A 26,936-nucleotide genomic window follows, 5' to 3' on the forward strand; every position below is an offset into this window, starting at 1 on the left:
TCTAGTATTCTCCAAAGCAACATGGATGGATATTTTCGTTCCATCTTTTAAAATCCCGTCATCTTAGAGACGAGCTATTCCTCATTAACTAGTCCTGTGTCCTTTTTTCACCCTGAATTAACTTCCTTAAATCAAGAGGGCAGCTGCAGTGGGTGCAACTTTTATGAACGCTTAACCTTTGTTTGTGCAGCTATGACCCAACCACATAAAACCATGTACCGTATTTTTCGCTCCATAAGACGCACCTGTTTCCTCCTAAAAAGTAAGGGGAAGTGTCTGTGCATCTTATGGAGCGAATACATGGTCCCTGGAGCCGAATTGTCCAGGGGCAAAAAGCAGATCGTTTTTTTTTTTTTTTTTTTTTTTTTTTAGAAAGAGGGAAGGGGGTGTTGAAACAAAGCCGCTGAGCAGCTGATCGGCAAGGGATTGGGAGGGGAGATAAAGGAGGCTGCCTGGGAGGGGGGAGGTAAAAGCCCATGGATCCTCAGGATTTTTGCATTGGGTCACCCCAGATTCACCATCAGATCACATAGCATGTCCATGGCTACAGCCTGCACCAAAAAAATCACACATCCACTGTTTCACGGGGCCACAATGGCGCAAAAATGTGGTTACAAAGCACGGATCCACATGGAGTCTAAGGATTTTTGCACTGGGCTACTCCAAACTCACCGTCAAATCACGTATCATTTCTGTGGCCACAGCATGAACCACAAAAATCATACATCCACTGTTTCGTTCAGAATATTTTTTTCTTGTTTTCCTCCTCTAAAAACTAGGTGCGTCTTATGGAACGAAAAATACGGTATATGCACAGCCCTTCTCCCCATTGTCCAAGCATGTGCAATTTTAACATTTCACGGGCACATTCCAACCAGATGAGCGCTTGGAAGGTTGGAGCAGGGGAAGAGGAGGGGTGACACCCCCCCCCAGACCATGCTTTCAAGAAATGAGGTTATTCAGCTATATATGCTCAGCTATAAACAAAGCCTGTGAGCAATAACATCTTTGCTTGGAAGCAAAAGGGTATTTTGGGGTAAAGCATGTGGGACAAAAGGGTTGTGCAAGTCAGCCATTTTAAACTCCAAAGCTTACAACATTTTTCTTCAAAAATGCCAGGAATGGAAAAATTAATACAAACTATCTCCAGTGCTATTTTTCTAGCGGGGGGGAAAGGGTGTCCGAACTGAACATGAACTCTTCCCCTTGTTCTCTTAGAATGGCAATGGCGCCCACCTGAGAGGTGTCGGAACTGAGTTCGGGCTGGGGAAAAAACACTTATCGGCAAATATACAACATTTGCTGGCAAAAGGAGACTTTTGTCATAAGTGCTTGTGTGAACAAAGAACAGCCCTCATTCAGTTGCTAGTAATTTTTTTTTATTATATATGTACACACACCCCTTTATACACAATAACAAATTATATAAAAAAAGGAACAAAACAGGTGTCTCCAGTTTAGTAGGAGACACATTTGGATGCAAACAAAAAATCTTTACATTTGAGTCCAGGGTGCAAATTATCAATCCCCAGGAAAGGGGCTCATTCATCTGAATCCAGGTCACTGTCTCCTGCGATGGAATGGAAGTCTTCACTATCTTCCTCATCCTCCGACAGATGAACCTGACTTAACACACTAGGGCCACGCCTCTGGTCCTCCTCCTCTTCCTCTTCCTCTTCCGAGACCTCATAACCCCCAATGCTGCTGAAGCTGGTATCTCGGGTGTTGGATTTTGGGTCTGGTTCCTCGTAGCTACCGTAACTGCAGAAAGAGAGAAATTTCGCGGTGATGCTTTTGTTATTGATTGTGCCTGCCGTGCGCTTTACAGAAGAGAAACCATGCGGTGAAGGGAAACACGAAAGTTGGCAGATTAGCGTTTACTTGGTGCTTTTCTGCATGTTTTTAGCGTCAGGAGTGCCACAGGATCAGGCCAAGGGTCCGTCTAGTGCAGCATCCCATTTTGAGTGGCCTGTCAGATGCCCATGAGAAGCCCGTAAGTGGGGCTTGAGGATAATAGCCCCCTCACCACCTGTAATTCTGAACAGGTATCCAGAAACAGACTGCCTCTGGCAGAACATAGACTTGTCCTGTTTTTCGTAAAGCATCTAAGCTGGTGGCCATCTCTGGTGCAGGGTTTCCCAAACTTTGGTCTCCAGCTGATGTTGGACTACAACGCCCATCATCCCTAGCTAGCAGGGATGATGGGAACTGTAGTCCAAAAACAGCTGGAGACCTGAGTTTGGGAAACACTGCTCTGTTGCAAGCAATACTGCCATAACTAGCACTCGAGACTGTAACATTTGGGTTGTTGTGCTAGATGTGGTTATGTATGTGTTCCAGGCAGAAGCCCAGAGACTGAACTCTGATTTAAAAAGCCTTTTAGAGACAGAACAAACTTTTCAAAGGCAGCTGAAACAGCAATGCATAGGTTTAATGCTCCATGCTTCGTAATTTTATGTACATTTAATAACTATTCCAAATACATTTTAAAAGGCAAGGCAAGGCTGCGATCCTGCCCATAACTAGGCCTATGAATCACATCTACAAAAGAAGCCATGGAATGGCATCCCAGAGTTACTACTAAAGGATTGTTTTGATAGCATTTGGTGATGTTGCTTATCTGCTTCCGGCATCACAGCAATTGAAAAAAAGGAATTGCTCTCATTGTTTTAGCTGCTGTGTTTTCTGATGGTTCTGGTTGGGGTTTTTGCTGGGCTTTCTCCCGCTATGCTGGATTTCCCTCCCCAACCCCTGCCTGGATTTTAGAATTTTAACTGTGAATTGCATTCAGCATTTTCTTGTTTGAGCAGCCGGCCCAGAGAACTTGGTTGGATGGATGGCACAGAAGTGCAATGAATTAGTCAACAGAGGAGCAGTAAAGAGCAGAGAGACCCAGGCCTTGTAAGCATTTGCACAAGAGTCGTTTGAACTGGGCACTGGCACCCGGCATCCGTGAGAGCAAAGCACTTGCTTACTGCCTCCAACAGCACGCTTGTCTAAGGATACCTGGCATTGCTGTCTTCCAGGGCATGTGATGTCTCTCCTCCAGCTCCCTCGTAGGACATCATGCTCTCTTCGTTATCCATGCCCATTCGCGTGTTCTCCTGAAGAACGTGAGGCTGCTTGGGTCTCACGGCACTGGACTCCACGTCGGAATCGCTCCCGCTTTCACTGAGCTGAATAGCTGGGCAAAGAAAAGTGTAGCCACATTGCAGTTACCCAAGCCTGATTTCCTGAATTTCTCAGTAGTTTAGCATTCTTTTTTTTAAAAAAATAATAATATTTATTACTTTTAAACCTTACAAACAAGAAGAAAAAGAAAAGGAGAAAAAAGAAGAAAACAAAAGAAAGAAAAAACAATACAATACAATACATAAACAATACACCACACAACATTAACGCATTAAACTAAACAAAACAGAACAAAAACAATTTAAAAACATACATCATACCATTTCAATGCCTTATCTTTCATTCCCTTGTTTCATCGACTTCCTCTCACCTCCCTTTTTGTATTCCACTTCTATTAATTGTTTCAGCAAATCCTTTCCATCTTTCACTATTTTCTGTCATATAAATATCTTAACTTATTTTAACCTTATTTCCATTAATACTATAATACTTATTTATGCTTAACTCCTTATATCACTTCTACTAAGGCCATATAATTTCATTCCAACATTTTTCTAACACTCATTAATTTTACCCTATTTCTATAAATAAACTTTAAACTTTTTCCAATCTTCTTCCACTGTCTCTTCTCCCTGGTCTCGGATTCTGCCAGTCATTTCCGTCAATTCCATATAGTCCATCAACCTGGTGATCTTCTGTCCGAGGCTCTTAACTCTTTTCCAGGTCCCTTCTGCAAATCTTCTTCGTATTTATACATACAGTTTACTTTGTCTTCTGCTGATCTTGTTCTTAATTTCCTTTCTTTGATGCTGAAGAGTAGGTCTCGGGGGAGCTCCAACCTAACAATGTTTTTATTCCTTCTCGACATGTCATCCACATCTCCGTGGTTAAAACTAAAATCCAAAAGATTTCAGGACGTGTTTCAAAGTCCCTCCAAATCTGCAGGTCCCCACAACTCCAATTTCCTCCTGACCCAGGTCCAGATCCCAAAGGTCAATAAATCCCTGCATGAGGTGATCTATCCAACTTTCCTTCTCCAGTCCAAGCAGTGTTCCAATCTGACTTTCTAAATTCAATCATAGAGGGCAACAACTTGTAATCATCAAATTGCCTCTGTAAGGCTGGGGCTCTCTCCCTCTCCACTTGTATTACTTTAGGTTCAACAACTACAACTTTCTCCCTCACTTTCTCCACCATTTGGCATGTCAAAGTAGATTCCTTTATCGGTTCCTGAATAGTTTCTGTGTAGATGTTCACCTTTTGTCCCAAATTAGTCACCTTTTGTCCCAAAATATCAATTTTAATATTCATCACATCCATCTTCTTGTGGAGCTGTTTCAATGACTCACTTATCTTGCATAGTGCAATCACTAAGGCTTCTTCTGTCGACATTCTCAAGCAATCCAAGGTCAATCTCATGGTTTTCTCTTGCAGCTGGAGATTCCACCAGCCCAACTCTTGTAACAATTTCAAAGGCTCCCTCTAGAGGGAAACAATTTATGTTTGTATCAATCCTTTTAAGCACAGTTCAAGCAGTAAAATTAGTTTCAATTTTCAGCTACTTTTACTCCTTTTTAAACGCAGAAGGAGACAATGAAAGCAATGTATTTCTCTTATTTAACTAACTGTCACAGTCAATGAACTTTCCCAAAAACGTCAGTCTTACTAGCAGTCCATTTCCAGGTTCAGAGCGGTGGTGATCCAACTTTCTTCACTCTCTCCTGCAGGCTTACGCGATCCAAAATTTTCCCCCTCTTCTCCTGCCTCCAAGGGGGGTTTAATGATTTTAGCCGATGGAAGTTTAATCCTTTACATAGGACTTTCCAAGACTTTAGCTTGCAAATTCTTTGCTTCAATCTATTTACAAAAGGGGAAGGCGGACTTCCTGTTTGAAACCTCCACATTTCGGTGCCAAATTAAGACGTTTAAAAATCCAATTTTCCGTTCTACTCACGGGTAGTTGTTTACAATCAAATTGTCCACAGGAAAAAGTCAGCACTCTCCGGCAACAGCAATGTGGCTTCACTCCGTGAAAGAAGCAGTCAATTCGAAGCACCGCGCCGCTCACCCCACATCGCTCCGGATCCCCGAAACCGGGTCTCCCCGCGAGTAGGAGGCGGCGCAAAAGGTGCCAGCCGAATCCCACGTTCACAGGCTTCTCCCGCCTGCGATTTTTAGTGGGTCTCTGCCTTCGCCGTGGCGGCCAGACCCTGAATTCCACGGAGCAAGTTCCTCCCGATCAGAGGAATTCCGCCATTGCTGGAGGCACTAACCCGGAAGTAGTAGTTTAGCATTCTGGCTAAGCCGCAGTTCAAAAACACTCTGCAGTTCAACAAGGCAACTAGGGCTGGGCGATGATGCATCACTATATCACCCCAAACTGGTTCAAAGTCCACATCATGGTACTGGTTCCCTAAGATTTGACACGGCAACAAATCACATATCACAATGTGTGTTTGCGCTATGTAGAAGAATCACACTGGGGGGGAAACCATGAAGCTTCTTTCCTCCCATCTCCCCTTCTGTGTGTGTGCATGCGAGTGTCTGTGTCTTCTTCCTTTTTCTGCCCTGCCACCCAGCTCCACTGGCAGAAGAAAATACAGTACCTTGGTTTAAGAACAGCTTAGTGTATGAACAACTTGGATTAAGAATGCTACAAACCCAGAAGTAGGTGTTTTGGTTTGTGAACTTTGCCTTGGAAGCAAAATGTGTTCCGCTTCCTGTTGAGTGCGTTCCATTTGTAAATTGAGTCCCTCACTGCTATGGGAAAGCATGCCTTGGTTTAAGAACACTTTGGTTTAAGAACGGACTTCCGGAACGGATTAAGTTTGTAAACCAAGGTACCACTGTCAGTGTTTGGTGTCTTCCCCAAAACAGCTTCCCTCCATATTTTAGAGGAAATGTGCCAATTAAAAAAAATACTATAAAGTAACAGTTGTAACAATACGTTAAGTAGAAGCAGTTGCTGGGACATGACTCCATTTGCCTCTACATAGTTCCATCCTTATTTCAGATATCATGATACATTGTGATGTTTAGCTAGTGATATATCACAATGTCGAAAACCAGACATCGCCCAGCCCTAAAGTCAACCACTGGCAGATACAGATAGGTAGCCGTGTTGGTCTGCCATAGTCAAGACAAAATAAAAAAATAAAAAATAAAAAAATAAAAAATAAAAAAAAATTCAAAATAAAAAAATTCAAAAATAAAATAAAATAAAAAATTTTAAAATTTTTTTGAAGAAGTGTGCATGCACACGAAAGCTCATACCTAGAACTAACTTAGTTGGTCTTTAAGGTGCTACTGGAAGGATTTTTTTTATTTTGTCTTAACTACTGGCAGAGTTAGTGTCATATGGTAAACCGGGAGTGGTGAAGTTTTTTTTTTCCCCCAGCCTGGAAGCCACACTCACTTGTAACCAGTCTTCTGTGGTCCACGTGCCAGCATGAATCTTCAAGCATACTAACTTTATGCCACGTTATGTCATTTGCATCCTAAGGCTTTCCCAAAATGCAAGCTCCTCGGCAGGGGAAGGAAACGGCTTTATTATACACCTTTTGGCACCTGGCAAAAACATTCCTCTTTAGCCAGGCCTTTGGCAGATTGAAATCCAAAGCCCTTTTAAAATGTCTTGGGGAGGGGAGGGTTGGGTTATTGAGGTGGGTTTTGTTTTTATTGTGTATTTTGCGTTTTTATATTGTGAGTTGCCCCAAGACATCTGGGTATAGGGTGGTATACAAATTTATTAATAAGACAAAGGCTATATTCCAGTGAAGGAAAGTGGTAGGGAAGCAGATACAGTGGTACCTCCGTTTAAGAACAGCCCTGTTTACGAACTATTTGGTTTACGAACTCCGCAAAACCGGAAGCAGTGTCCAGGTTTGCAAACTTTACCTCGCTTTACGAACAGAAGCCAAATGGTGGAAGGGCACCGGCGGCGGGAGTGTACAGTGGTACCTCGGGTTAAGAACTTAATTCATTCTGGAGGTCCGTTCTTAACCCGAAACTGTTCTTAACCTAAAGTACCACTTTAGCTAATGGGGCCTTCTCCTGCTGCCGCGCTGCCACCGTGCGATTTCTGTTCTCATCTTGAAGCAAAGTTCTTAACCCGAGGTACTATTTCTGGGTTTGCGGAGTCTGTAACCTGAAGCGTATGTAACCTGAGGTATACCACTGTATTGGCAAACAGGCAGAGCCAAAGCTGAAAGGTTTTTGGGGGGGGGGGGCATTTCCATCCCTCCACAATTCATTTCAGTCACCTTTCCTCTGAGCTCTTCCCCAGCCCCCACTGCATAACTGTTGGCCCCCTTTTCTACTCCCCCCCCAAACCTAGTTGTTGTGTAGCGAGGACAATTTTCAGGGAGCGTTATCCCTCCTCTCCTTTCTGTCCCCCCCCCCCAAAGCCCCTCAACCAGCACAGCAATTAGGCTCAGGATATATAGAGAGATAGGGACGCGGGTGGCGCTGTAGGTTAAACCACAGAGCCTCTTGGGCTTGCCGATCAGAAGGTCGCCGGTTCAAATCCCCACGACGGGGTGAGCGCCCATTGCTCAGTCCCTGCTCCTGCCCACCTAGCAGTTCAAAAGCATGTCAAAGTGCAAGTAGATAAATAGGTACTGCTCCGGTGGGAAGGTAAACGCCGTTTCCATGCGCTGCTCTGGTTTCACCAGAAGTGGCTTGGGTCCTGCTGGCCACATGACCTGGAAGCTGTACGCCAGCTCCCTCGGCCAATAAAGCGAGATGAGCACCGCAACCCCAGAGTCGGTCACAACTGGACCTAACGGTCAGGGGTCCCTTTACCTTTATATAGAGAGATGGACCCATCACCTGACTTGGCCCTGCTGTGTAAAGAGGGACAACTTACACATGAAAGGGTTGTCGCCTTCCTCGTCGCTGCCGTCATCGTCCTCTCCGTCTGACATGAGCAAGTCCTCGTAAAGGACGCTGGCCTGAGGCTGCTGCGCTGAGCCTTCTTCCTCGTCGGCCAGGTCTCCATCGCCATCTTCCACTTCCTGTCAGGGCAGAACAGCCAGTGGTTAAAAAGAGAGAGAGAGATGGGAGGGCAGCTGCCAGCGCCTGCCGAGTGTGGCATCTCTCTACCCGCGGACGTCCCTCACCGGCAAGGCCGTCTCTTTCTAAAGAACAACGATGGGCCCTGGTTTGCGTTTCCAACCACTGCTACCGACGTCCCTCAGAAGGGGCCCTGAGCTGCCGCAGCTTCTGCCGCGAGGGCAGAAGTTCAACCCACAAACTAGGGATGGGATCAAAGATACTCACTGGGGCTGGAGTCTTAGGTTTCCCATCCTCATCCTCATCAAACCCTTCAATATCTACGTCAGAGTCTTCCTCGCCCAGCCTACCTCGGCCCTGCCGCATCTGAGTGGGGAACAGAGACAACACGGTTGAGGAAGGGAACAGGCACTCGGAAGCAGGCCGCAGCCGAGGGGAAAGACCCGCCCGGGACTCGCGGCACTTCCCTAAGCTCTTGCTTCTGAAATGCCTTCCTACGCTTCCCCCACGGCTTCGCACCTCCAGGACTTGCTCAGGGTATCAAGCCAAGTCACAAAAGCCTACAAGCGCAAAGGGCCTCTTAAGATGCTGGCGGACAACATGTCCTTTCCTCCACTGCCCTCTCTCTCCCCAAGAGCAGAGAGCCACCTTCCTGCAATGGCAGAAACCCATTTCGTAGGGGAACCGGGGTTCAAAACCCACAGCTGCAAACTTGATACCCCGCTTCTGCCATGCCAGCACATCCTCCGGTAAATGGGTGAAGACAGTTCTGTCACAGCCCTGTACTTTTCTGCAACGTATGCTTAGTGTTTACACAGTCCCTTGCCCTTTTCTTTTCCCTCCTGCTACAAATCACGCCACGTTTAGGCCCAACGCATTAAAAAACCTACACGAAACGTATTTATCCCCAGTTAAATGGCCCAGAGCATGTGTCCCATCCCTTATCTCCAATAAATGCCTCTTCCCCTATTTGCCTACAATACAGGCATCGTGCGATAGGAACCTCCACAATATAAATCCTCCTCCAGATTTGTGGCATGCCGAGTTCTTACACTCCACTAAAACTAGAGGAGGACTGGCCACCTGGTATTGCTATAGCATATTGGTGCTTAGCCCAGAAGGGCTGTTGGCTTTATGAACTGCTTTGACACAGTTTCTGCTTGAAAAGGATAAGGGCTAAACAGTGGCCCTTCTATGCCATGTGAACCATTGGCTTTTATTTTATCCACTCTCTGTGTCCATTCATAAAATAAGAAAGAATACCAAGCCCTTTCCCAAGGCATCTTGGAGCTAATGGGCTTCCTCCTCCACAAGTCCCAGCTATTCTGGTTTTTATTGAAAATCTTTACAACAAAGCCTCCTCCCACATCTCTGTCCCCATTTCTTTGACCAGGAATTAACGATGATGCCAAATTATATCCATCTTGATACCGCATGCCCTGTTGCATACTTTTCGTGCGGCTTCTGCCACAGGGAAAGCTATAACCCCTCTCTCCCCTGCCTTTCCCAATATATATATATATTGCCCTCTTTGCTTCCAGACTTTTCTGACCTGTATTCCCTGCTTCTCAGGGGTGGTTGTGGGAATATCCAAAGCAGACAGAATGCTCTCATCTTGGTAGACCGAGGCATCGTGGGACATGCTGAGAGAAGTGTTGGTGTCATACAGATCTGGCGGCTGGAGTACGTTTGAAAAGAAGAAATCAGAATTTCTTAGCTGTTTGGTAATGGCTCCTGCCCTCCTTTACTGACTGTGGTTCTCTCTCTAGTAAACTGGCTGGAGATTTCATCCCTTTCTCACGGGGAAAAACCCAGAAGCAATAGGGAAACGGGTAACAGATTCCAATATGCAACACGCACAGGGAAGTGTCCAAAGGTCAGGCAGGGGATGAAATAGGAGCCTACTGCTATGGAAGCAGGTATTGTGGGATTGTATGCTATCTGGCTCCAGATACAAAAAGCTTATATGGAGTTCAGTAGAAGGAAAGAGACAGCAGCAACCCTTGTCAGGAGGAAAAGAGGGCAGAATAGAGAGGACAAAAGGAGGATGGGGCAATCGACTCAACCTGCAATGCACTATCTGTTGGTCAACCCAACACCCAATTCGACCGTGCTGCAAGGAAGCAGGAGGACGACTGCTAGGCCATTGCAAATTAGAGCCTCTATTGTGCTTGGCCAAGATACAGAAATGGACCTTGTGCAAGGGTGCTTGCGATTACTGTGCCAGCTCCTGCAAGCATAATGTTTAGCTGAATCCAATCCCATGAGATCCAGCCACCTTCAAAGTCCCATCAGGATAACACCAGAAGTTGACTTACAATAATAGGTCAGAATATTTGTCCATCTAGACAAGTGTTTCCCAACCTTAGGTGTCCAGCTGTTTTCAGACTACAATTCCCATCATCCCTGACCACTGGGTCTTGCTAGCGAGAGAACTGTAGTCCAAAAACAACTGGAAACCCTAACTTGGGAAACACTGTACAAGACCACTGTGTCCAGCTGGTCTTAGTTGCAGAGTAGGGCAGGGCAATATTAGGCTTTCAACATCGTGGTGTATCACCAGCCAAACACTGGTGTTGAGAAGAGCTGTACTGGCCCCAGTCCTTCAGGCGCCGAGTGAAACTGTTGCAGCTCTCACTGCAGGACCTGAGGCTCTTTTACCTCAGTGCCTTGCAGGTTGCGGGCAATGCAGCAGGCCCAAGCGCACTGCTCAGCTGTGAGGGGAGGCTCCCGCCCAACAGCTGAGCAAGCCAGACCACTCCCCAAGATGGAGGGCGCCCTGACGGGCTCGGTTGGCAGAGCTCTTTCACTGGCAAGAGGAAGGGGGCAGGCAAGCAACCTCCTCCTCCTTGAAGAAAGAAGCCACTTGCTTGCCACGCCCCCCCCCCCAGCTGAGGGAGCCCAAATCCTTCTCCTGCTTGCACAGCTGAGGGAGCGGGAGCAGTTTAATGGTGGCCCTCCCAGCCGATGGCTCGTGCGAACTGGTGGCGGCTCCATAAAACTGCTTGGCTGAGGCGAGGGCGGCTGCGCTCTCCTCAGCCAAACAGTTTAAAGACGCGGAGGGAGAAACAAGCTGTATTGGCACCCTGTTTCTCCCTCTCAGCTGGCACGAGGGACCTACAGCGGCAGTTTCACTCAGTGGCATATCGCTGGTGAAACCGCCGTGGCTCCCGAGTCCCTCTGCCTCCAGCACCTGGCTGCAGTTTGTTTCTCCCTCAGCACACTGAGCGCTGGAGGGACTCAGGAGCGGCGGCGGTTTCACTAATGATATACTGCTGAGTGAAACCGCCATCGAGGTTAGTCCCTCATTCCGGTCCTGGGCAATACAGTGGTACCTCAGTTTAACAGTCCTGTTTAAGAACTCCGCAAAACCAGAAATAGCGTCCCGGTTTGAGAACTTTACCTCAGTCTAAGAAAGGAATCTGAATGGTGGAAGGGCACCGGCAGCGGGAGGCCTCATTTTAAGCACACCTCGGTTTAAGAAAGGTTTCGGTTTAAGAACGGACTTCAGGAACGGATTAAGTTTGTAAACATAGGTACCACTGTATATCTGATATATCTATATATCGCCCAGGCCTACTGCCGAGATATTTCCCATCAGCTGCTTACTGAGCCCCACCACCACTTTTTTAAAAATGTGGGATTCCAGAGACTGAACAACATGAAAGGGATTGAGCAATGTGAAAGGAATAGCAGCTCACTAGCATGCTTTGCAGGACGCGGGTGGCGCTGTGGGTTAAATCACAGAGCCTAGGACTTGCCGATCAGAAGGTCGGCGGTTCGAATCCCCGCAACGGTGTGAGCTCCCATTGCTCGGTCCCCGCTCCTGCCAACCTAGCAGTTCAAAAGCACGTTGAAGTACAAGTAGATAAATAGGTACCACTCAGGTGGGAAGGTAAACGCCGTTTCCGCGCACTGCTCTGGTTTTCCAGAAGCGGCTTAGTCATGCTGGCCACATGACCCGGAAGCTGTACGCCGGCTCCCTCGGCCAATAAAGCGAGATGAGCACCCCAATCCCAGAATCGGCCACGACTGGACCTAATGGTCAGGGGTCCCTTTACCTTTAGCATGCTTTGCATGCCACCAGTTCCAGATTCAATCTCTGGCCTCTCCAGTTTAAAAAAGGAGCAGGTGATAGGAGAAACTCCTCCCTGTCTAAGCTGCTGGAGAGAACTGGTTTAGCTGAACAACAGTCTCTCTGAAAGGCTCCTTCCCAACCAGATGCCTCCCGGTGCTACTAGGCCAAGCCTGTGGCTCAGAAATCTAATAAAACAAACCCTTTCCACAAGCGTGTGCAATCTTCTGCTGCAGCCCCACCCCATGCTAGGGCCATAGCATTTGAGAACAGAAGGGGGTCCTGGGAAAAAGCTTTGGTGTGGAGCCTCACCTGGGGAGTGTAAGGCCCAGGGGTCATCGGGTCAAGGCTTTCCAGATCTGCCTCCTCTAAGGCTGCTTCTTTGGCAGTGCAGATATCCCTCTCGAGCTGGGTCAGGTGCTCATCATACTGAAGGAGCGAACAGAGAGAGAGAAGCATTTGCGGAGGCTGTCGAGAATTCAAAGCGGTCCTTGGCAGACTGAGCTTGCTGGGCCACTTACCTCTGCCAGCGTCTGGTAGCAGATGTTCACAATCTCCTGAGCTGTTTTTGTGTATTGGCTGTCAGGCCCTGAAATGGGGAAAAAACAAAGGAACAAACCACATCTCCTTAGTGCTGACCCGCTGATACCTGAGCTCAGGAGAAAGCCACTAGTTCCATGTGGCCCTCTTCATTTCAAGGAAGCAGAGATCCAGGTAAGTACTGCTTTTGAGATACAGTCATACCTTGGGTTAAAGTAGCTTCGGGTTGAGCGTTTTCGGGTTGTGCTCTGCAGCAGCCCGGAAGTAACAGAACGCGTTGCTTCCGGGTTTCGCTGATCGCGCATGCGCAGACGCTCAAAATGACACCACGCGCATGCACAGGCGCGGCGAATCGTGACCCCTGCAGACGTGGGTTGCGTTCGCTTCAGGATGCGAACGGGGCTCCGGAACGGATCCTGTCCGCATCCAGGGGTACCACTGTACACACCCAGAGCTTTCCAAAGCTTTGCCAGTGTGCAACTGTGGCAACTGAGAGTGATATCTTTCAAGGACTCTTTTCCTGGGAAGCTACTTGTCTCAGCCAGCCAGCCAGCCAAAATTTACAACATCTCCTTGAGCTCTGGGCCCTGCAGGACTCCTGAATCTGCCCTGCCCCACAGCATGCTAAAATAGCCCTTGGGATTTAAGTAAAACCAGTCCCCTCTTCCAGGGGCAGCTAAGGTTTCTTGGCTTTCTTGCTAATCCTCCAGGGACGGTTTGCCTGTAGTGGATGTGGTCTTTTGCACACTCTTGCACACACACCAGGCATGCAGCTGCTGCCAACAGCTGGCTGGAAGGGGTTAACCCCCCCTTGACATGCATCAAATTATCAATCTGATGATGGGGCGTGGGGAGAGTAAATTACATCCCCACCAGGACACTAGGCTGAGTGGAGGGAGTTAAAGCTTTTGCTACTGTCGCCAAAATTGGTGGGGTCTTGGGAGGACAGAAAAATACATTGCTTTGGGGGAGACAGATTAGAGCCCCGAGGCTTTAAATTAAATTATCCCTCCTCTGTCCTGTTTGTGCCTACTCGCAGAATAGGATTGGGCCCCAGGAGCTAAAGAAGAGTAACAGGAAAGCGCCCAGAAGGAAGAAGCAACTTTCATCAAGGGACCCAGCCACGTTTTAGGAAAAGAGACTTTTATTCATGTCTTCATGAGCAGATGTGGTGTCAGGCTCAACTCTCGCCCTGAAAACTCTCCACAAACATGCGTCAACGGGCTACGGATGCGGCACAGAGCTAAAGGGGTCGCTCACCGTTGTATCTGATGCTGTTGGCAAGGATCAGGTTCACGTCATCCAGAAAGACTTCTCGGTTCTGGTATTTGTGTTTGGAAATATTCTAGAATGAACAGAGAGGAGGCAAGGCGGGAGTGTAGCACTTTAAGGAGTCCGTGTGAAGTCTTTGATTCTGGCCTGCAAGATGTCCTCTACCCCTCCGGACCAACTAGGGGCCACTTCTTTCCTCACGCCCCGTTGTAGGATCTCAGCGTTCTGGGGGTCCTTTCAAATGTGAAGCTGCTACTCCCCATCACGCCCCACCCCCACCCCCGCTCAACAGGACCCAAGCCAGAGATATCCAAAGGCAGCACATGTCTCTGGGTTATTTATTTCTCCTCATGACTTTTTGGCCCCCAAATCAGCAGCTGGTGGCTGAGGCTAAGGAAACAGAATTACAGTGGTGCCTTGGTACTCAAACAACCTGGAACCCAAACACTGCAAACTTGGAAATAAGTGTTCTGGTTTGCAAACTTTTTTCGGAAGCAGAATGTGCTCCGTTGTGAGTGTTACGCTTCCAATCTGAGTACCACACTTCCGTTTTGAGTGTTACACTGGGGTCTGTCTGTTTTTGTTATATATTTTCCGTTTTTGTGGCTCTTTTTTGTTTCTGTGTGGAACCCAGTTCAGCTACTGAGTGACTGATTGTGTGACTGCAGTACATTGTTCATTGCTTTCATTTTATGGATCAATGGTCTCATTAGATAGTAAAATTCATGTTAAGTTGCTGTTTTAGGGGTTGTTTTTAAAAGTCTAGAATGGATTAATCCATTTTGCATTACTTTCTATGGGAAAGCGCACCTTGGTTTTGGAACGCTTTGGTTTTGGAGCGGACTTCCGGAACGGATTAAGTTTGAGAACCAAGGTACCACTGTACTTCGCCCTCAGCCCATATATTTCCATACTGAGTTTCTATTCTCGGTACTTTAAGATTTAAAATATAGCCAGCCAGCCATCCTGGGCTTTTGCTTCGCTGCTAAGGGTTTGTTTATCTTATTCGACAAAACTTATCTGATGCTCAGTCGTAAGAGAACCTCTTAAGTGGTTTACAAAAGGCAGTAAAACATAAAAGCACAGTACGCACCTTCCGGATTGTCTCTAAGTCCATCGGGCTGACAATGACTTTGTAATAATCTGGCACGAATTTCTTGTTTACAGGATGGTGGAAAGGCCAAGACTGCAAGTGGCAAGAGGGCAAGAGAGATGATGAGCAAGCCGCTATTTGCAGAGTGAACTGCATTCAGTTCAGGAAGCCCGCAATTTACGCGGGATCTGTGTTACAGGAATCATGCCCAAAGCCAAAATCACATACAGTCAGAAACACTGGATGCAATGGTGAGTAGAACTACACAAGCCTTTTTTCCTGAATGCCCACCCCCTTTTATTTTATGGGATTTTTAAAAATTGACAAGCGCATAAAGTCAAATGCACAGAAATTAAATAGGCACAAGCTGCGGGCTTCATGCATCTTCAAGAGACACTGGAAGGCTTTTGCAGAACACCTAGCTGAACCTAAAGGAATCGTACCATTTCCTGCACCTGCCAGCAAATCCCAAATCCTGTGGTGGTTTGCTTGCAGTCTGCTATACCATTTTAGCCAAACCCAAGTAAATACAGGGATAAGAATACTCCAGACTTTTTGGCTTAGAGAAAAAGGAAAGTAAGAGGTAGCATGATAGAAATTTTTATATATAATAAAAGAAAATAAAACAGGCTTCCTCAACCTTGGCCTTCCAGCTGTTTTTGGCCTACAACTCCCATGATCCCTAGCTAGGAGGACCAGTGGTCAGGGATGATGGGGATTGTAGTCTCAAAACATCTGGAGGGCTGAGGTTGAGGAAGCCTGAAATAAAATTTTGCACAGCATGTAGAAATGTGGATAGAAAAAGGGCTTTCTCCCTCTCTCATAGCTCTAGGGCGTTGGGTGAAGCTGAATGTTGGAAGAAAAGGCAAAAGGTAAAGGACCCATTAACAGTTAAGTCCAGTCAAAGGCAACTATGGGGTGCAGCGCTCATCTCGCTTTCAGGCCGAGGGAGCCGGCGTTTATCCACAGACAGCTTCCCAGGTCAAGTGGCCGGCAGGACTAAACCGCTTCTGGCGCAATGGGACACCACAGCGGAAAGCAGAGCGCATGAAAACACCATTGCATGAAAGTACTTCTACGGGAAGCATGTAGTTGGAACTTGCTCTCACAGGAGACAGATGGCCACCAGGCCTTTAAAAAGAATTAGACAAATTCATAGGGGGGAGGTCTAGCGATGGCCACTAGCCAGAATGGCTATGCTCTGCCTTCCAGAGCTGGAGGCACCAATGCATCTGAATGCCACTGGCTAGAAACCACAGAAGGGGACCACCACAATATGCCAGGGGCAGACCTACATCAGGAACAGCCATCATCTTCTGGGTGACAATGTTGTCCAGAATGAAGGAGAAGGCCACTTGGTCATCATCATCCAGCAGGGGGTTAATTGCCTTTTCCAAACGAGCCAGTTTATCTTCCTTCTGAAAGGGCACAAAGGTACAGAAATGCGCACAGATTCACAGCAACTCCTTTATAGCCCCCCCCCCTTCAAAAAATCGGCTGGACACTAGAAAGGACCACAGCTCACTGGCAGAGTTCAATCCTGGTCATTTCCAGGTAGAACCGGAAATGTCTCCCTCTGGATAGTGACTTTCACTGTGAGCAGTCCTGCGTTGGTTGCAAAACCACAAGCAATCCCTCCCTCCCTCCACACCCTGACTTGCCTCTTTTAATTTTTGGTCACAGAGGTCCAGCATCGACTGAGAGATCTGGGTCAAGGAGTGCTTTGGGCCTGCAAACACATGGAATAAAAAAATTTAAGGCCACATATATATATATATATATATATACACACACACACACACACACAATCAGCCCTGAGTGCTCACTGGAAGGACAGATCCTGAAGCTGAGGCTCCAATACTTTGGCCACCTCATGAGAAGAGAAGACTCCCTGGAAAAGACCCTGATGTTGGGAAAGATGGAGGGCACAAGGAGAAGGGGACGACAGAGGATGAGATGGCTGGACAGTGTTCTCGAAACTACCAGCATGAGCCTGACCAAACTGTGGGAGGCAGTGGAAGACAGGAGTGCCTGGCGTGCTCTGGTCCATGGGGTCACAAAGAGTCGAACACGACTAAACGACTAAACAACAACAACAACAATATATATATATAATAAACGTTCATAAATGTACCAACCAAGCGCATACATAGATGTGTGGACCACAGGTCTGGAGCAGCACAGGAGACCGCCCTGAAACCATTTTGACTCCCATACTGACCAAATGTTTTCTCTGCAAGGAGGGAGGGGGTGGGGGAGCCTTCCCATTGTCTCAGGAATTGGGAAATCACCATCTCAAAGGAATGGCCAGACTACCAGGAAAGGCAATCAGATAAGGCATTATCTGATAACCTGGCAGACAGGAAAAACAACAACATTCAAATTTCTTCCTTCCAGTAGCACCTTAAAGACCAACTAAGTCAGTTCTTGGTATGAGCTTTCGTGTGCATGCACACTTCTTCAGTGTGCACTTCTTCAGAAGAAGTGTGCATGCACACGAAAGCTCATACCAAGAACTGACTTAGTTGGTCTTTAAGGTGCTACTGGAAGGAATTTGTTTTGTTTTGACTATGGCAGACCAACACGGCTACCTATCTGTAATTCAAATTTCTGTTGCAGACCACCTTTTCTGTGATGTAGGTCTGGTGTTTGTGGGGGGTGGTCTTGGGTTACACCCTTTCTGTGATGTATGTATGTTGTATGGAGGAGTGGTCTTGAGCTCTAGGGCAGGGAATTTTAAATATCCAAATAAAGGCAGGCACACCTTGGTTCGGGGTCCTCCTCCTCTCTCCTGCATGTGAGGGGAGCACCCTGTTGCAACAGTTCAATAAAGATCAGGCTTACAAGCTGCTTTGCTCCTCAATATTCTCTGGTTGGCCTCATATTTTCTCCGACCGATGGAGTACCTACAAAGGACTCTATAAGGGCTCTTGTGTCCCCCGTAAGGGAATAAGGGCAGATTTTTACTACCCACAAAACAGAAACATTTATTGTGGGATGCCGCTGTTGCGAGCTGCCTTGAGAGCCTTGCTAGGTTGAAAGGAGAATCACAAGTTTAAGGTTCCATATGGCTAGGTTAGTCACATCTCCCAGTGGCACGGAGAGCTAACTCAGACTCATCAAGAGTCTTAGGGAGCAGACTCTCCCCTTTTGCAACCAGCTGGTATCCCCCAGCTGTTTTGGAACTGCAACTCCCGTCAGCTCAAGCCAGTAAGGTCTGGGACTGATGGGAGTTGTAGTCCAAAAGATCTGGGAGGGCATCAGATTGGCAAAGGCTGCCCTTTGGTGGGAGGGAGACTAAGAAGCAACAGGCAAAGCAAACTGCTGGGAGATCACAGAACCAGAGAAAAGGAGCAGGTATCACAGCTCTTCCTAAGCAGTCCAGAAGGACTAGTTCAGTTCTAACTGAAAATCACCCGAGGCAAGGTAGGTGCCGGTCCTGCTGATAAATCGGACAAGGAGAGGAAAGGGAATCAGCCACACTGAGAGAAGAGGAAAATCGGGAAATTGCAGGAAGGAAATATGCTGGCAAGCTACAAATATGTAAGGCTGTCAGTCAAGGAAATAGCTGGACACCTAATGAAGCTAGGACAAGCACTTTAAAGCATAAAATGGGTTATAACGTAAAGCAGGTGAGCATCAGAAGGAATTTCCTTGGTACCAGACAGCCTTAGAAAATTAAAAGCCACCCTTCGTCTCCTCAGGAAGAGCACCAGGTCACTGCCCCAGTTGCCATGACTGGTATTTTAAGGTTGGGACACTTCATGCAAGGAGCTCAGGAGAAGAGAAGTGTTTATTTCATTTTTTAAAAAATGAAAACTAATTAGCCATCACCATTGTATGTGGCACTGTTCTTCACGATCAGCTCCACCTGCTCCCGGAATTCTTCGCGGGATGGGTAAAGGCGTTTGCGGACGTTTTCTCGCAGGGTCTGCAGGTCCATTGGCTTAGTGATGATCTTGTAGTAATCTTTGACGACCTTCCCGTTAACAGGCTGGTGGAAGGGATATGTCTGGGAGAAGCAGAGGAAAACCCGAAAGGAAGGTGAGCTTCCCTTTTGCATCTTTGCACACCACTTTCTGGGTACAGCAACATAAAAGCATTAAAAACCCATTAAAAGCACTGCTCACCAGGTAGAGGGCAGAAAACAGCCCACCTGCCCCCAAAAGGCTACCTGAGCCATTACAAGCAAGCATCCTCCCCATGAGAAATGTTTTACACATTTCACCTTCGAGGGCGGTTGTTTTTCTTATGTATTTTGTGTTCTCATTTTCTACTTTTACGTTGTGAACCACCCTACAATATTTGGACAAAGGGCAGTTTGGAAAAGGATACCCTGTAGAAAATCTCCTACAAAACCCTGTACAGTGGTGCCTCGCAAGACGAAAAGAATCCGTTCCGCGATTCTCTTTGTCTAGCGGTTTTTTTGTCTTGCAAAGCAAGCCCATTGACGGCTTAGCGGATTACCGCTATTAGCGGCTTAGCAGATCAGCTGATAAGCGGCTTAGCGGCCTAGAAAAAGGGGGGGGAACCCGCAGGAACTCGCAAGACATTTTCGTCTTGCGAAGCAAGCCCATAGGGAAATTTGTTTTGCGAAGTGCCTCCAAAACGGAAAACCCTTTCGTCTAGTGGGTTTTCCGTCTTGCGAGGCGTTCGTCTTGCGGGGCACCACTGTACAAAAAATCTCATAAATCAGGTTTTCTGTTGTTCACATAATAATAATAATAATAATAGCTGGTCCTCCTGACATCTGGAAGCAAAGATGTCTCTGCACGCAACATACAACCAGAAGAGGCCAAAATCAAACCCCGCAGGGAAAGAGGTCTTACATTGGGAAGATCTCGCATCTCATTGATAATGCTTTCCAGGATAGAGGACAGAGTCACCATGGGGTCAGTGCGACGCCGGTGGATCGATTTGTGAGGCCGCTGAAAGAGACAGAAGCGACGTATTAAAGACCCTTCCAAGGTTTGCACAAAGATCTTGACAAAGAGCATCGCCAAGCATTCAGCTGGTCTCTGCTTTTTAGGGGACGGATGACCCTCTAGCTGTGGCCAGCTTGCAGCCTACTGGCCCTCTGACCGAGGCTTGAAGTAAGTCCTTGTCCCTGCAACCGTCTCCCAGGCAGACCGTGGGCAGGGGGAAGGAGCACGAGTCTCAGGGAAGGGCTCACGTTCAAGTAGTCGCAATGAACTGTGGTCCCGACGCGCCGTTTCTTCTTCGGTGGAAGCTGCTGTTTCGGGAACTTCAGCACTAAAGACTTCCTGCGAACTTCATCCGCGCTGCAGGGAGAGAGGAGAGAGACGCGAGCTGTAGCTTGCAGCCCCTCTTCCTTTGGTGCGTCTAGCCGCCACTCTGGGAGGGACTGAGTCGACCACAAAGAGCACAGCAAAAAGCCCGTTTACTCTTTCAGTGGGTCTAGTCTGGGGTCAAAGGAGCTGTAAGTTGAAGACCTGTAACCCCACCACGGGTCAGCTCACAAAGAAGCCTGCTGTATCCTTAAGGTGCTACCAATTCTTCCTTGTGCGTCAGTTGCTGCTCCTGCTGCTCTTAGTAATTGACGTTTAGTGACTTGCTATGAGCTGTTGCGTGGTTATTTTTAAAGGATTATGCTATTTTATGGGTGTTTTGGACTCTTTACTTTACCTTGCTAGTTAACTGCCTTGCACCCTGGCAACAGCCTTGCCAAACAGACCCATGAGGCATCTTCACTGATGATCTTTGGGCAACGGCATTTCTTTTCTGCAAAGCTCCTGAATGGCGCGTCACAGCATTTCATGGTTTTACTGTTTACGGATTCATTGCTGAGCAAAACGTTTGAGCTAGATCAGGCATGGGCAAACTAGACCCTCCAGGTTTTTTTGGCCTAAAACTCCCATGATCCCTAGCTAACAGGACCCGTGGTCAGGGATGATGGGAACTGTAGTCCCAAAACATCCGGAGGGCTGAATTTGCCTATGCTTGAGCTGGATGATCTAAAAGACCTCTTCTGACTAAGTACTACTTGGAGCAGATCCACTAAAATTAACAAGCCTAAGTTAGGCATATTCATTCTTTGGGTCTGCTCTGGATTATGATGAACACAGGACACAACCCTGTTATTCTATTTAGGGTGGTTACCTGCGTGCCCAAAAGGGTGCCAGAAAGGAGCAGGGCAGAAGCAGAACGGGGAAATCCCCACTTACTGCAAAGGAACCCCAGGGTGAGTGGCTTCCACAGGGGAGCCGCAGAAAGAATGTGATTGGTCAAGGGAGATGTGGACTCAAAAAGGTTGAAAACCACTGGCACAGAGGAAAAAATTTCTCCCTCTCTGGTAACACTAGAAATTGTGGCCATTCAATGAAGCTGAATGTTGGAAGATTCGGCACTTATTCCTGCAACGCATAGTTAAACTATGGAACTTGCTCACACAGGAGACCATATGACAGTGATGCTCTGTCAATGGCTACCAACCACAATGGCTATGACCAGTAATGCTTCTGAACGCTAGTTGCTAAAGATCAGAGGAGGAGAGAAGTGCTCTTGGGGGCTTCCCACAGACTTTTGGGTCCCCACTGTGAAATTAGGATGCTGGACCAGATGGGCCATGGCCCTAATCCGGCAGACTCCCCTATCTGTGAGATGATGCTGAGCTCCCATGTCTATGAGATGATGTCAAACGCCTCTCACCTCTCGATGAGCTGCTTCCCCAAGACGATCTTGGTCCCCTCCACTTTGATCAGCTCCTCGTTATCGTTGGGGATGACGGTCTTCTCCAGCTCCTCCTCTTGCTCCTCCGTCATGGCAACGGGGTTGGATGGCGGAGCGTTGGTTTGGTAGTAGAGGGGGCAGAATTTGTTGGTCCGCATGTGGCCAATGGCACCGCAAGCGCCACACTTTAACTGCAAGCAAAAGCAAAGGGGTGAAGGCTTGACTCCAGAAGCAAAAAAAAGGGGGGGGGCGAGTTCTCAAGGGACACAGGCAGGGCTTTCATCAACTGCACCACCAGCAACACAGAAGCAGCTTAAAGCTAAATTGTGTAAATACTAAGTTGCATAGCTGCAGAATCCAGATTTAGGGGGAGGAAATCCCAGATAGGTAGCCATGTGGCTAAAAAAAATTAAAGTCTTGTGGCACGCTTAAAGACTAACAAATTTATTATGCTGTCATCTTTCGTGGATTCAAGCTCACCTTGTCAGTGGCATGGAGTTCTTAGCTGGAAGGTAGATAAAGGAGAGACTTTTAAGGTGGGAGCTGAATGGCAAGGAGATGCAAAAAACTAGTCTGTGTTAAACTAGAGTTGAAACTTATTAAATTTTCTGCTTTCTTACTGCCAACTTTCACCTAATGCTTCTGACAAAGGGGGTTTGAGCCCACAAAATTTTATGCCTTAATAAAATGTGTTTGTCTTTAAGGTGCCACAGGCTTCTAATTTTTTTTTAGCTGCATGGCTACCACTCTGGGATTTTTTTTAAAAAAATATGGATTCTGCAGCTATGCAATCTAAATTCAGCAAAGTTTCTCAACAACGGCTGAGTTAAGCTAGGCTACACATTTCCTGCCTTGCAGAATTTATGCTGCTTCTACGAGACTTGGAGGAGGGTAGCACCACCTGCCAAGGCCCGCACTCTGGTTTCTGAGATGCTGCCACGCATGCTTATTTTTCCTCCACAAACACAACAGCTGGTTAAGGTAAAGGGACCCCTGACCATTAGGTCCAGTCGTGGCCAACTCTGGGGTTGCGGCGCTCATCTCGCTTTATTGGCCGAGGGAGCCGGCGTACAGCTTCCAGGTCATGTGGCCAGCATGACTAAGCCGCTTCTGGCGAACCAGAGCAGCGCATGGAAACGCCGTTTACCTTCCCGCTGGAGTGGTACCTATTTATCTACTTGCACTTTGACGTGCTTTCGAACTGCTAGGTTGGCAGGAGCAGGGACCAAGCAACGGGAACTCACCCTGTCACGGGGATTTGAACCGCCGACCTTCTGATCAGCAAGTCCCAGGCTCTGTGGTTTAACCCACAGCACCACCTGCGTCCCTACAACAGCTGGACTATTACTTTAAAATTTAAAGACCACAGGAGAAGGAGCCGGAGGCAGCCAAAGTTTTCCAGAGAGACAGCTTACCTTAAGGTCCGTCCGCTCCTTCATCTTCTTGGGCTTCTTCTCAGGAGGACCCTTCAGCTTCTCCTTCTCTTGGTTTCGCTTGAGCCGCCGCAGCTGCTCCTGGATCCGGCGCCTCTCTTTCCGCATCTCCTCCCGGTGCTGCTCGTCAAAGAGGGCAAACTTCCGGCTGGAAACACAAAGGCGAGGGACTTTGATGTTGCGGGACTCTAAACTCCCATCATCCCAGACAACTGGCTCTGCTGGCAAGCCCTGATGGGAGCTGTGTATAGCCAGCAGCTTCCAGATGACCGCAGGTTCCCCTGGCCTAACGGTAGGGCCGGCCACTAAGCATTAAAGCACACACAGATAAACAAAAACTAGGCATATGGGCTTTTCAGATGTTGCTGGACTACAGCTCCCATCATTCTTGACCACTGGCTATGCCAACTATGGCTGATGGGATTTGGAGTCCAACAACATCTGATGGGGCCACAGGTTCCTCACCTCTGGACTACAACGCTGGCTGCTGCCCGATTTGATTCACTCTGCCTAACTCCTTGTGCTAGTTCCATATTTTCTTATTTGCTATATCCGACCCATGTGTAATTTTTAAAAAAAAATTCCACGTAGAAAAAGGCACGAAGGCAGGATGCAACTTTTTTTAAAGGAACAAATATAAATGCACCGCACGTTTTCTGGCCTCTCGCCGCTCTCCTTTGGCAAGGAGATTCCCACCCTACCAACATGTCACTCCCAAGAGGAAAGCAGCGTCTCTGGAATGCCCTTACATGAACTCGTCGTCCTTGGTTGTCCGTATCCTGCTGTAGGCATCGATGACTGCGGGCTTGCGGACCGTCTCGCACCTCACGTACTCCTTCCCATCCTCGTCGCGGAAAGTGCGGTAGATTTTCAAGCGGCGGCCCGTGGCGGAGGAGTTCAGGCTGGTCACAGAAGCCGTGTCATCATCTTTGTGAGACCCTCCCAGGCTGCCAGGGGTGGAGGCTGCAAGGAAAAACACGTCCTGCGTTGCCGAGGGGACAAGCCAAGGCGGTGAGCTCTCCATGCGGAAACCGAAATGCCTAGTGTCTCCAATATCCAATGGGAAGGGGCAAAGGCAGGTCTCGGGGATGGACGTTTAGGAGAGAGCACCCAGGAACCACCACCCCCATTAAACCATGCACCTTTTGAGCAACGTGCACCTTCAGCTCGTGCCCAGTTCTGTTCCCACTTTCCAAGTTCCTTTTCTGTGTAAGCCTTAAATCCCAAAGACCTAAATGCTATGTCCCTCATACACTGCCCACCATCTGAAAAAGCCCTCTGGACTATCCCAGTGTTATGTGGCATTTGTTTACTTTCTCTGTGTACACACACATGCACGAGAGAGAGAGAGCGCGCGCTATACAGTGGTACCTCGGGTTACATACGCTTCAGGTTACAGACTCCGCTAACCCAGAAATAGTACCTCGGGTTAAGAACTTTGCTTCAGGATGGGAACAGAAATCGTGTTCCGGCAACGCAGCAGCAGCAGGAGGCCCCATTAGCTAAGGTGGTGCTTCAGGTTAAGAACAGTTTCACGTTAAGAACGGACCTCTGGAACGAATTAAGTACTTAACCCGAGGTACCGCTAGCTATAGCTATATCTGGACATGGGTGGAGCTGTGGTCTAAACCACTGAACCTAGGGCTTGCCGATCAGAAGGTCGGCGGTTCGAATCCCTGCGACAGGGTGAGCTCCTATTGCTCGGTCCCTGCTCCTGCCAACCTAGCAGTTCGAAAGCTTGTCAAAGTGCAAAGTAGATAAATAGGTACCGCCCCGGTGGGAAGGTAAACGGCGTCTCCGCGTGCTGCTCTGGTTCACGAGAAGCGGCTTAGTCCTGCTGGCCACATGACCCGGAAAAACTGCGGACAAAAGTCGGCTTCCTCAGCCAGTAAAGCGAGATGAGCGCCGCAACCCCAGAGTCGTTCGCGACTGGACTTAACTGTCAGGGGTCCTTTACCTTTACTTTATATCTGGACCACAACTCCCATCACCCCTGACTGTTGGGCCACACTGGCAAAGGATGCTGGGAGTTGGAGTCCAAGAACACCAGGAATGCCACAGCTGCTGCTGCATTAAGACTATAGCTGGATCCCAGAGCTGCCCCCTATCTGGGGACCTTCCTGCCCCTGCCAGGCACTCACAGAGCCCTTTCTTGTCCTTCCTGTCTTTCTTTCCCCTCTCCTTCTCGTTGATGCTGTCCTCCCCCATCAGCATCCTCTGCAGTTCCTTCCGCTCCTGCTCCTCCCTCTCCCGCGACAGCTGAGAGCTGGTCTTCTTGTTCTGGAGCATGTTCTCAATGTTCTTCCCCATCTCCTCAAAGTCGCTGTCCTCCGCAGAGCTGCTGTCGGTGTCCGTGGATAAGATCTCCGTAGACTCGAGGACCCTGAAGCAGAAAACCACCACCGGGGTCAACCTCTTTGGGTTTGTAGCATGTTAAGGTGCCGAGCCACAAACAGGAGGGCGGAAGCACAAACATCACAGCGGCTTTCAAGGAGTCACAACCCCAGAGCCCTGGCGACTCTCCTACACACACTAGGACTGCAAAAGCTGCCTAAAGCATAGCCAGGACAGACACTTTGGCACCCAATTTGCAAAATTTAACAATTCCAAAATACAGGCGCACCTTCACTTTTGCAAGAATGAATATACTGCCTTCGGCTGAACTTGAGGGTCGATTTCAAAAAAATCCACTGGAAAAACAGTTATATCCACGTGGACATGGCAGTATTGAGTCAGTGGCTCATGTGCTTCTGGTCTGGACCAGAGAGCCAGTGTGGTGTAGTGGTTAAGAGCGGTAGTCTCTTAATCTGGGGAACCGGGTTCGAGTCTCCGCTCCTCCACATGCAGCTGCTGGGTGACCTTGGGCTAGTCACACTTCTCTGAAGTCTCTCAGCCCCACTCACCTCACAGAGTGTCTGTTGTGGGGGGAGGAAGGGAAAGGAGAATGTTAGCCGCTTTGAGACTCCTTAAAGGGAGTGAAAGGCGGGATATCAAATCCAAACTCCTCCTCCTCCTCTTCTTCTTCTTCTTCTTCTTCTTCTTCATAAAGATTTGAGGAGTGGGGTTATCACCCCTCTATTATTGTCCATGCCGGGTCACTTGACCATTGCCACTGGGTCCTTTCCTTTAGCAGACCAAGAGAGGACCCGCCTGCTCAGCGCCTGAGGGCCCCAGTCCTGCCACTCACCACCTGGCCTAGGGCGGAGCCTGATGGGCTCCATAAAGGACTGCTGCCACTGCTGCTGGACAGAGGGGGCTCCATTTTTTTTTTTAATTGCTGTTATTTTTCCCCTATGTCATTTTAAACTGTGATACTAATGCTGTAATCTTGGTTTTAGATTTTTATTCATGTAGAAATTGTTTTCCATTTGGTTGTGTATTTTTTTATGTGGTTTGTTTATTGTTTATGACTTTTGTAATTAACTAAATCTTGTCATGTTGTAAGCCGCCTTCAGCATTGTTTTTAACTGTAGAAAGGCGGCATACAAATAAAATGATGATGATGATGATCAGGCGTCAGCAAAAACTGCAAGGTTTTTAGCGGCGGCAATTGGAATAAGATCTATTATTGGATTATTGATATAAACCTCCAAAATGTATTTTGCATAGTTAAGTTTTTACCTCTATCTTCAGTACATTTTATTTTATTGCTGTGGCTAGTGATTGGTGCAAATAAAGGTTCTTCTGT

At 47.8% G+C, this 26,936-nt stretch overlaps 1 protein-coding gene across 6 annotated transcripts in view; it reads right to left on the bottom strand.

The window, feature by feature from the left end:
* Positions 1-1,357: 1,357 nt before the first annotated feature.
* Positions 1,358-26,936, bottom strand: part of LOC309327930 (transcription initiation factor TFIID subunit 1) — a 51,689-nt gene continuing 26,110 nt past the window's right edge. For 4 of the 6 annotated variants that reach the window (XM_081837555.1, XM_081837553.1, XM_081837554.1 and 1 more), the window contains exons 23-40: positions 25,390-25,631; positions 23,998-24,211; positions 23,231-23,396; positions 21,795-22,006; positions 20,299-20,407; positions 19,955-20,053; positions 18,960-19,137; positions 16,787-16,854; positions 16,421-16,543; positions 15,126-15,218; positions 14,021-14,105; positions 12,742-12,809; positions 12,533-12,649; positions 9,698-9,823; positions 8,413-8,511; positions 8,000-8,147; positions 3,007-3,184; positions 1,358-1,761 (exon numbers count right to left, since the gene is read on the bottom strand). In XM_081837555.1, the coding sequence (XP_081693681.1) occupies positions 1,542-1,761; positions 3,007-3,184; positions 8,000-8,147; positions 8,413-8,511; positions 9,698-9,823; positions 12,533-12,649; positions 12,742-12,809; positions 14,021-14,105; positions 15,126-15,218; positions 16,421-16,543; positions 16,787-16,854; positions 18,960-19,137; positions 19,955-20,053; positions 20,299-20,407; positions 21,795-22,006; positions 23,231-23,396; positions 23,998-24,211; positions 25,390-25,631 (2,545 nt within the window). In that variant the 3' untranslated portion in view covers positions 1,358-1,541. The remainder of the gene's footprint in view (positions 1,762-3,006; positions 3,185-7,999; positions 8,148-8,412; positions 8,512-9,697; positions 9,824-12,532; positions 12,650-12,741; positions 12,810-14,020; positions 14,106-15,125; positions 15,219-16,420; positions 16,544-16,786; positions 16,855-18,959; positions 19,138-19,954; positions 20,054-20,298; positions 20,408-21,794; positions 22,007-23,230; positions 23,397-23,997; positions 24,212-25,389; positions 25,632-26,936) is intronic. The other 2 variants (XM_081837557.1, XM_081837556.1) reach the window with 1 other exon arrangement.

The sequence above is a fragment of the Podarcis erhardii genome (assembly GCF_964252035.2).
Source record: "Podarcis erhardii genome assembly, chromosome: 13".
In the NCBI taxonomy this organism is placed as follows: domain Eukaryota; kingdom Metazoa; phylum Chordata; class Lepidosauria; order Squamata; family Lacertidae; genus Podarcis; species Podarcis erhardii.